Below are 10,490 nucleotides of genomic sequence, written 5' to 3'. Positions count from 1 at the left end.
TTAAAGTATCGGGTGTGTTATATTAAAACCGGTATGTTTTAGACCTAAAGACAACGGCGTGTGTCAGGCACAGGAGGCTGTTTACATACTTGCTTATTATATTGATCTTGAAACAGATTCAGAAATCTGACGCGCAGACCTAACTAAGGTATTCGCGCCACTGATTTATACATTTTTATGAATAATAAAAACATTATTGTTATGTTATGTATAGTTTTTTTTGCGACGATTGCAAAAATATGTATTTATCAATACAAACTTTTATATCATAAAGATGTATATAAAATAGATAAAAATATACTTTAGAATAAAATTTATTTCTAAATATCGTAAGTCGTAAGATATTTTAAATACTAGAACATAGTATTTATTTATTTATTTAGGCGGCCTTATCGCTAACAAGCAATTTCTTCCAGGCAACCCTAATATGAGACGATAAAAAAAGAAACACCTACAGAGGGTAAAGTACAAGAAGTGCATAATTAATTAACAAAAAAAACTCAATATAACACGCAACTATAACTAAATAATAGATTTTTAAAGTAACCGTTTAACTCATACAGAATATATAAGTTGATTATTTAGGTTGATTTATTATAATGTCACTAGAAGTCAGATTAACTTCCTCATAAATATAATTACATAGCAAAGCGTGTAGATTGAATTATAACCGGTACTACCCCGTGTGCAAGTATGTTTGTGTGTTTGTAGACATCATGTTGTGTCGTCGATTGATTGTGTTACTAGTGTTTATTGTTTGTTCTTTAGGTCAAGATTATGGTAAATATAAGACGCTCACTGCTTTTTATATACGTTTATATATCTATAAAGGGTTTCAAGTTTGTATTAATACGTCTTTTGTTCTGTGATTTAATATTATTTTAATTTATTTGTCTTATCAGCTTTTATATAATAAGATGTTTTGTAGATAATTTTGAAGATGAGCCTTGCCTAACGTCGTAGAAATACATATATTTTAGTATTCAACTAATATTTACTAAGTAACGCCCTTATATTTGTTTAAATTTACATTTTCACAAATTACAATTACAAAAAATACACTTTATTGGTGACTTCAATCCGCACAGTTTATATAAAGTTTTTTTGTTAAAATTTAGTTATTTTACCTTAAACCCTTGTTAATAAACCAGTTTTATAAATATAATAATGATAAGTAATACTATTTTTATTTTATTACGGAATAAGTTGAAATAAAATGCTGATATAGATTAAAAAATACATTTCATACTGTCACAGACGAGCAAACAAGTCACACAAAAACAGTAATAAATGGTAGAGATTATGCTATGGATTGGACACCCCAAGTAAAAGGTAATGTTAACATTAGCTATCTGTACTTATTAATAATAATTGATGGTGTTTTCCACGCTTAACGAAGAAGTTAAGCTTGTAAATTCACCTGATGTTAAGTGATACCGACGTCCATGGACACTCTCAAAGCCTAAGGGCTCGCGAATACAATGCCTTTTAACAATTGGCTTTAACAATTTATTAACAATTTCTTGGATAACCCTAAGTTGAGACATTGACACACTGCTTGTGCGCGGCAAAATGCTGCCACAGAGACCAAACTTTTTAGATCATTTAAGTGTTCTATTTATTTTGTATAATGTATGTAATTTATTTAGATAATAAAAAAATACAATTTTTTATCTACATACTTACTAATAATAATTAAAAATGGATAAATAAAAAGATATTATATTAATTTTTTAATAATTATTGTAATAATATATGCTTATTAAGTTTTGAAGATTATCCTAACAAAATGCGCGATACATGATTTAAGTTTATTTGTACCATACAATATTTTAAGCCTTCCCTTTTTATAATGTACGTAGTACAAAAAATCTAAAAAAGTACTGAGACTTGTTTAGATTTTTTTATTTCGCTCTAACATTTGACTAGGAAGCCTAGTGTCTTTATCAAATTAATGTTTTATCTTTATCACTCATGTGACTTTTAAAATATATTTATACAACCGCTATACGTGGGTAACACTGAAAATGTTTAGAACTGGCCAGTTAGAAACATTGCCAGTTATGAAAACTTTTTTTGAATTTCAATTTTAGAACTCTTTGGAAACCTAATTTAGTATATTGCATTGTACTGCTACTTTCATTTATTCCCAAGATCTAATGATAAAATTCGAGGTAAGTATTCGCTTTACGAGCTCTGAAGATGCGGTGAAAGCGTAAGAAAATGCTGTAGAAGAGACCCTTACTTAAGAAGAAGACCCCTAAGTAGGAACGGAGATTACTTCGAAAAACAATAAAAGTATTGGCAACTTTCTACATTAAGCCATTCTTCATTTTCTAAAAAAAAACAGTGTTACTCAGGTATAAAGCTATGTGTTCACGCTATCCAAGTATCTATAGTCGTCTCTGTTCTTGTTTTCTGTCCTTATCGCACCCATTCCCAAAAAAAAAACACTTGGTTTCTCTTTCTTTTGCTTTTGGCTTTGAAAACTTGCAACCGACGCAAGTTCACGCTTCTTGTGCTTACACTTGGGTGTACATTTTCATTTGTGGTCTTCTCCCACAGAGACAAGTGAAACGATGGAGGATTACTCCTCAGTCTACTTACTTTTACTTTTCTTTGTCTTTGCCGCTACACTATGTATAAGATTATTACACTGTTAAGATTTCGGCTGGGATTATTCAGAATGTTTGATCCACACTTTGAGCGGCAATTATATGCAATGAAAAATAATATTATTAATCAATATTAAATCAGTCTGCACTTATATTATCTTTGGCTGTTTCAGTAAAATTGTGTTACGCTATTATGTGAGACGGATGTGGACTTAAGTTATAACGTGATGTTCTTATGAATAAGGGGGAAATATTTGATTTTAATGGTACGTTGTTGTTCTTAGAATATACAGGACTCCTTAATATAGAGTGCATGCAGCAGTACTACCGAATCTACATAACAAGAACTATTCCACCTAGAACCTACTATTACCACCACGAAGTTCTTGCCGCAGATACCTACTCGCGTTACTACGATTTTGATGGTAGCGTTGATGTGAGTATATAATTTTTGTGCTATTAAAATAATCGTAGAAAATATTTTGTCAATTTTCGACAATTTAAATATTTGATAACAAAAGACAAAAACATATAAACAGAGTAAAACAAGACACTAAGGTTTTTTTTATAAAGAACCGTTAATATCCGCCTGCGCAAATAATTTAATGGGAAAATAAAAAAAGGGTTTGAACTTAAAGCTGTCTGGCTGTCCACTGACTGGCGATCACAAATTCTCGTCCCAACCGCCACGTATATGTTATGTTCACGTAGCTTGTTGACGATCGATCAGTCATAAATTACAGGAGTTATTAAAAGAAAAAGCACTACAGTAAAACGTAAATATTGATTACAGATTGGCTGGCGTATAGTCGGTGGTCAGTTGGTGGACATAAAAGAAGTTCCGTACCAGGTTCTATATGGCAAGTACTGCGGTGGGACACTTATAGCTCCTGAGTGGGTGATCACCGCAGCCCACTGTAAGTAAGTGTAACTGACAAAGAATTATTGACAAACTATTGTAAAATAATACATAGTGGCAGCTATGACAATGTTTTTATGTCTCAATTTCTTTCGTTTACAAATGATGAATCTAGAATAGTCATGGTAGAAAAAATACAGAAATAATTGTTGTCCGTCGTTTCAAAAGAGACCATTTCTGCTTGGTGCTGAGCACCGCTTTGTGGAACGACAAACAACAACAACGACGAACAAATCGACTTAGGGTCCTTAAAAAGAGCATACCATTTCTTAAAAGGCCGACAAGGCACTCTGGCATTGTGAGTGGTTGGTTGATATCACTTAACATCAGGTGAACCTCTTGCTGGTTTGCCCCTTGGTCTGTAAAATAAACGAGCATTTAGATAGATAACAGGGGTTTAGCTGTTGATTTTATTTTAATTAATTAATCACGTTTTTTAAACAACGTTTCTAATAATGTTAAACAATTATTTTAACAAGATTCATTCAAACTTAACGCAATTTTATAATTTTGATTACAGAGTAATTTATCAGTAATACAGAAAACAGATTAGTCTGAATTTTTTTCTACTCAGAACCTTTGGAATGTCGAACACATAATATATTTCTTAGTAACCTGTACCGCATGTTATTTTAATCTTAATATATAAAATAAAGTCCGTCCAAAATAGCATAATTTAATTTAAAATATATTAATTTACACAAATAAAAATCTAATACAAAATGGACTTTGTAACTGTCAAACATTTCATGCCCCGTGGATACGGTATGCTCACCTCTCAAATCAAAGAACGTATTGAAATAAAGGTTTGGAAACAAAAACATACATCCAAAATATTTGGACATTGGCGTATTTTAGATTGTATTGTCTTTTGTTAACATAGCTTTTACACATTAAGAAAACACTTTTTAACCGGATTGAAGCTATGTATTATTATTATAAAGTTATAATTATTTATATAATTTTAAATTTAAATTTTTACCACCTTTTCACCATGACCACGCACGCTGTAAAGCACGCGAAACGCCGGAAAAATTTAAAATTATATAAATAATTATAACTTTATAATAATAATACATAGCTTCAATTGGGTTAAAAAGTGTTTTCTTAATGAGTAGTTTAGATTTTTTTAATTTAGAATAATGTGAATTTTGACCATAATATGATAAGAAAGTCAACAGGCTGCGGACGTGTTAAAAGATTGGCGATTTGCATAAGACAAGGGGATCACATTAACGCCTATATGTACGAGTTACTCGTTTGAGTGGAGTGATATATTGTCAATATATCGATTTAACTGGATTATTTTTTACAGAGAAAAAGCGGAATTTGTATATGTCGGATCGACACAACGCAGCCAGGCGACGCCCTACAAAATTTGTGCCCATTACACCCATCCCTTGTGGAACCAGTCAAAACTCCACACTCATGACTATGATTACCAGCTCATTTTACTGGAGAAAGCTGTTCCCGTCACAGCTACCACTAGGCCCATCGCGATTGGCAATATTGGAGATGTTAGACCCGGCGTCATGATTGGCATTAGCGGATGGGGGCATTTATCTTATAGTAAGGTATTGAAATAAAGAAAAGCTATTATTTCATCCTGATTTATCTAAACTAACATACTACATAACTATAATATTATAAAGAGGAAATTTTTATTTTTTCTATGGAATCAACGCAAAAACTGGTGATCCTATTTTAAAATATATATTTCTTTTGTGCTTCTAAATACAGTTAAGTATAATTTCGTATTATTTTTTACCACTGAGCAGATCAATCTGGGATAATCCTTTTATACTATATCAGTTATAATAAATCAAAAGCCATCTAAATATACTCACGCAACTATGGAGAAGTGGGGGAAAAGTTTGGGCCCCTGTCGAGAAGCCTGGATGTCCCTCGCTCTGCAAGTTTCTGATTAGCGCCGTTAACCTACTTCTAGTTACGGATTATGAATGAGTTACAGTGAATTAGCCACGATGATAAAACTTCGACATTCCTATTAACTTATTGCTGCATAGTTTATACTTCGACACAAGACTTTTTAATTCATTTGAACCTTGTTAACTTACTTGCGAACCTTCTAGCAGCGTATCTATGGGCCCCGGTGTCCATTTACATCATGAGCTGAGAACTTGTTCGGTCAGTCTTTAAATAGACGAGCCTAAAAACTGTCTTACTGTTGCATTATTTTAGAAAAGCCGCATGCAAGACTATTTGCGACGCGTATTTGTGCCAGTGATGGCAGACGAGCTCTGTAAAGAGATGCCTGACGGCAACTATAACATGATTACACCAAGAATGTTTTGCGCTGGATACATCAATGGGACAAAGGATTCATGTCAGGTATTAGAATATTTGTTTATGATAATACATACAATGTTTTTACTATTGACGTAATTGTATTATAAATAACATTTGGCAGACAGGAATTTTATGTAAATTCACGGTCATGTGTTTTAAACTTACGGTGAAATCGTCAAGTCTAAGAAACCTAACTGTTATGATCCCTGGCAGAATGACCAGCTCTGTGGAATACGTCTGCTCCACAACATAATGTTGAGCCAGCGCGAGTTAAAACAACAACACACACACATTACACACTTAAAATTAGGCTGATATCTTTAAAAAAAAAATGTTATTTTTCTTTATTGATTATTATTTTGTGTGTTACTGTGCGTGTGTTTCATTAATAAGAAATGTTATGTCTATGTCTAAGATCCAAGAGGTAGTGCCATAGTTTTTTTTTATATCTAATATATTTGTAGTAACATAATTAGTGATGTAGTACTATTAGGTTTTATACATCGCGGTGTACTAGTATTTACAAATTGTGTATGTTCATATTTTGCCCTTATATGATCGATAAATTAGCTAGTATCAGAATTGGTAAGCGCTATACAAAAACTTTTAGTAAATATTGGAATACAAGATGTTCAATATATATTTTAAATAAACGTTCGTTTAAGTTGAAAGTAGCGCAGTGACAGAATACACTAATTACATAAAAGCTCTAACAAAACACGAAGCCGACTTTCAATTGCATTATTCATACATTCCGTGCAGTTTTATTCGGGACGCAGCATAGTTTAATTACATACAGAGTTCGCAACGTCATAATTAGTCGTGTTTGTTCAATAATTGGGTTGCTTTAAAAATATACGGTAAAATATAGAGCTTGATTCTGAACAACTTTTCTTGTGATACAATTTAATTATAATAGCATAAAATCTACTCATTTAAAAGCATATAAGAGCAGTGTTGGCTCGTGGCTTCAGCGTGCGGCTCTCATCCCTGAGGTCGTAGGTTCAATCACTGGCTGTGCGTAAGGAACAAAAGGCTGATCACCTACTTGCCTATTAGATTAAAAAATGATCATGAAACAGATACAGAAATCTGAGGCCCAGACGTAAATAGGTTGTGGCGCCACTGATTTCTTAAGCTTATGATTGGGTTTTATCACTCTGCTCGAATATTTGGATGGAATTTGAACATATTCGATGACGTCCAACACTCCGTAATCATAGTAATTTAATTTAATCACTTTCAACGTGGAAGTAATACTTTAATATATTCATTAGCCACACAATTTAATGACATCATTCAATGAACAATATTGTCGGAAACAGAACAAAGCACGTAGATTAAAATATCTCAGGGAAAAGGCAAGATATCCAATAAGCTTTTGACTTAGTCTTGACTCTGTACTTTACCTTAAGGCTCGAGTTGAAACTTATTCTAAACATACCCAAAGCACGTAGTTTATACTTTCTTTTATAATATGCCGATATTTTAATAAACATTAACGTACATTGCGTACATTAATAAGCGCAAAGATAAGAGATAAAATAACTTTTTTTCTATATATCACTTTTAGTTTTGACAATTGACATTCAGAATAATAGCTGTCGTAATAAACCACAGTATCACACACTCGCAAAAATTTGCCGCATTGTTTTCAAATAAAAATATAAAACGTCAGAGTGCGATAGCTGAATTAAAATACTTTTAATCTTCTTTTAATTTAGGTCATGAAGGTTTACGTCGAGTCAAGTAAATTTACGTTCAACTTTAGAATTTTCAAGTATTTTTACCTTTTTAATTGTGATATTGCCATTCCCAAGCTTATATAATGTGGAAAGAAAAGTAACAGTTCTCTGAATTTTCTATAACAAACATTACTAGTATGTACTTTCATACTACTTAAGATTTTTTAGTTGTAATTGTTAAAGTAATAATAAGTTATGACATATTTATAATATATATTTTATTGTATAAATTCATACTATATACTATAAATCATTCATCTATACAGCGAGCGTAATAGTTGCCGGTTTGTCAAGTTTATCACCATGTATACTTTGACTTTTGCTAAGAATATAAACAAAAACCAAGAGAATTATATATGACCTCATTTCCAAGATAAAAATTATGATTTAGAATGCACTTCTAGAATCAATTGATTTTTTGCGTCAATATGATATTTGAAATGAGAATTAATTTGGAAGCATTAAACTCTTGGTAGATTCCCTTAGGGTTTGTCTAAACAAACAAACTATGTTAACTAAAAATGTCTGTATATACATTGACGATATTATATTGAAATAATATGATGCGATCGAAGCAAAAACGTAGTAGAGATGGCGTAGCCCGTACCTTCCGAGTTTAGTACTATGTTTCCGTATATTGTTAAATATTGCCATTATGTCTGTTATAAGCAATACTATCATTATTTGTTTTAAAGGTTATTATTGTCATTATTTTTTAAGCCCTTCAAAGCAACAACGAGATTCCATAAAAAAAAATTGCTTGCTTTGTTATTTTCACATCGTTTGCGTGATAACGGGTAAGCGTAGTTAAAAAAATCCTATTTATATAAAACAAAGAAAGTGTGTAATATACCAATTTCTCTTGAATTTCTGTATTATTAGTATTGTTGAATGATATGAAATGTAAAAATATTTGCATATTTTCAGGGTGACTCGGGCGGACCAGCAGTTGTTAACGCAAAATTGGTTGGCATAGTGTCATACGGTGTCGGATGCGCCGGTGCCGGACATCCCGGCGTCTACAGCCTTGTGCCCGTAGCCAGGCAGTGGATACGAAGTGTCACCGGTCTACCTTTATAATAATCTTGCCCATATCTATTGTTACGTTATTATCTATATACAATGTTGGTTTCTCTATAGATGTTTTGAGTGATTTGTTTGACCCGATCCTAATTATGTTTTTAGCGTACGTGCGAAGGTTTCTGTCTGCCCTTTATGGGTTTTTATAACTCACTTAGCAACACCAACACATAGCTTACAAATTTACATTGTAGAGTACCTATTAGAGTTATAAACAATTATAATTGCCTATAAAATGCATGCTTTACACGATTCAGACAGGTTTACTTTATTGGCCATGAGTAAAAGTAAAGATATAAAAATGTTTGATAGATTTTTTGATAAAAGTATTTTATTAATTGAAAATATAAGCTCAGTCCGCGTAATGAGCGGGTTCGGCTCCCAAGGCGGAGTATTATTTATTTCCCCGCGGAAATCGCATTAACATCTTTTAAAAAAGGCTAAATTGGATCTTAGCTTACCGTTAAAAATTATATAAAATTTTAAACGCGTCTAAAAATATTCTAGAAGGAAACGGGTAACATCTATTTGTATATTCTATTTATAATTCAGCTATCGTTATGTTAATTAACAATATATAAAAAAAAATATTATAGACTCTACGCTTCACTATAAATAAGTACTTTTAGACTGATTATAACAACTATAAAACAGAAAGAGGACGTATAAGACTGGCTGGTGGTGGAAGGCTGGTGAAATCGGGTTGGGTAGGCCTTGCCCTGGATCAAATCCAGGAGGAACAAGAGGGACAAGTTGAAAGAAACCGACGAGCATGCATGGTGATGCATGGTGATGCATGCAGGTGATGGTGAGCATCCACGCTTCATTAAAGTGGAAGCGAGAGAGGTCTGTCAGGACCTCAGTGAAGATCTGCCTGCCGCTTTGCAAAAAGGAGTGATGTTATAAAAACAATCAAAATTAAGCCCAGAAGCATTATCGCTGGATATCGATGTATCCCATAAATTGTACATGTCCCGTTTGAAGTAATATCCTAGTAATTTATGCCGTATTATACAGATAATAATAGATATGATGGCAAGATGAAAGATAATCCATCAATATTATTGGACCTTCAATTGTAGTAAAAACAAAAAAGCATCAAATAAAAGCAATCAGGGTGACCTTGGCTCGTTCAATAGATCATTGAGATCGACAAACACCGTCAATCACTGTCATAAATATTAAAATGACTAGCCCTTTGCTGGCCAACTCCAACTATATTTCATAGTATTGTCGAATCACCATTTCAAGATAAATAAAAAGTTAAGAGCGTATTAGTGTTCGCAAACGAGATCCGTATACGTTTAAGATTTTACATCTTTTGTGTTTATGGGAATTTGTTCAAATACTTTTTGGCTTCAATGTGTTTTGTAATCTTGAAGTATTTATACAAACACAAAAGATCAATAAGTTCAGCTATTCATCTAGGTACGTGTATTTATTTATTTACAAAAGCACAATCTGGTGGTAACAGGTGACAATAAATCAAAAATACATATCACACACGAAATAAAAGAAATCCATTAGGAAAAATAAGCAAAAGTAAATTTACAAAATGTTATTAATAAAATATATTTAATAATATCATTCGACGGACAATGTAAGTGTCCATGGGCGGTATCACTTAACAGATGAGCCTCCATCCCGTTTCCCTCTCGTTCTATACTTATACAAATGTGTGCCTTGAACTTCACTAATTGTCTAAGCTTGTTGAGTTGCTGTAAACGAATCTACAGTATTCGTTTTCATTTAATTTATTTGGTAATTCTAAGTATAGAAGCTTGATCCTTTGGCGTTGCGTACAGATGTGGGGTCACTCAT

General features: G+C 32.5%; 1 protein-coding gene across 2 annotated transcripts; it reads left to right on the top strand.

Annotated features, from left to right (window-relative positions):
* The first annotated feature begins 635 nt into the window (after nt 1–635).
* On the top strand, nt 636–8,728 carry LOC123715426 (trypsin-like). Of its 2 annotated transcripts, XM_045670422.1 has the most exons (7): nt 637–780; nt 1,258–1,332; nt 2,900–3,051; nt 3,409–3,536; nt 4,850–5,108; nt 5,737–5,886; nt 8,517–8,728. In XM_045670422.1, exons 1-7 carry the CDS (start codon nt 717–719, stop codon nt 8,667–8,669), a joined length of 981 nt encoding a protein of 326 aa, XP_045526378.1. In that variant the 5' UTR covers nt 637–716; the 3' UTR covers nt 8,670–8,728. The 2 variants fall into 2 exon arrangements, with proteins under 2 accessions (XP_045526379.1, XP_045526378.1); XM_045670423.1 differs by lacking the exon at nt 1,258–1,332 and having other exon boundaries at nt 636–780.
* The last annotated feature ends 1,762 nt before the right edge of the window (nt 8,729–10,490 follow it).

Source organism: Pieris brassicae, chromosome 10 (genome assembly GCF_905147105.1).
Source record: "Pieris brassicae chromosome 10, ilPieBrab1.1, whole genome shotgun sequence".
Classification (NCBI taxonomy): Eukaryota; Metazoa; Arthropoda; class Insecta; order Lepidoptera; family Pieridae; genus Pieris; species Pieris brassicae.
The sequence above is the reverse complement of the archived record's forward strand: the minus strand, read 5'-3'. Positions and strand labels throughout refer to the sequence as shown.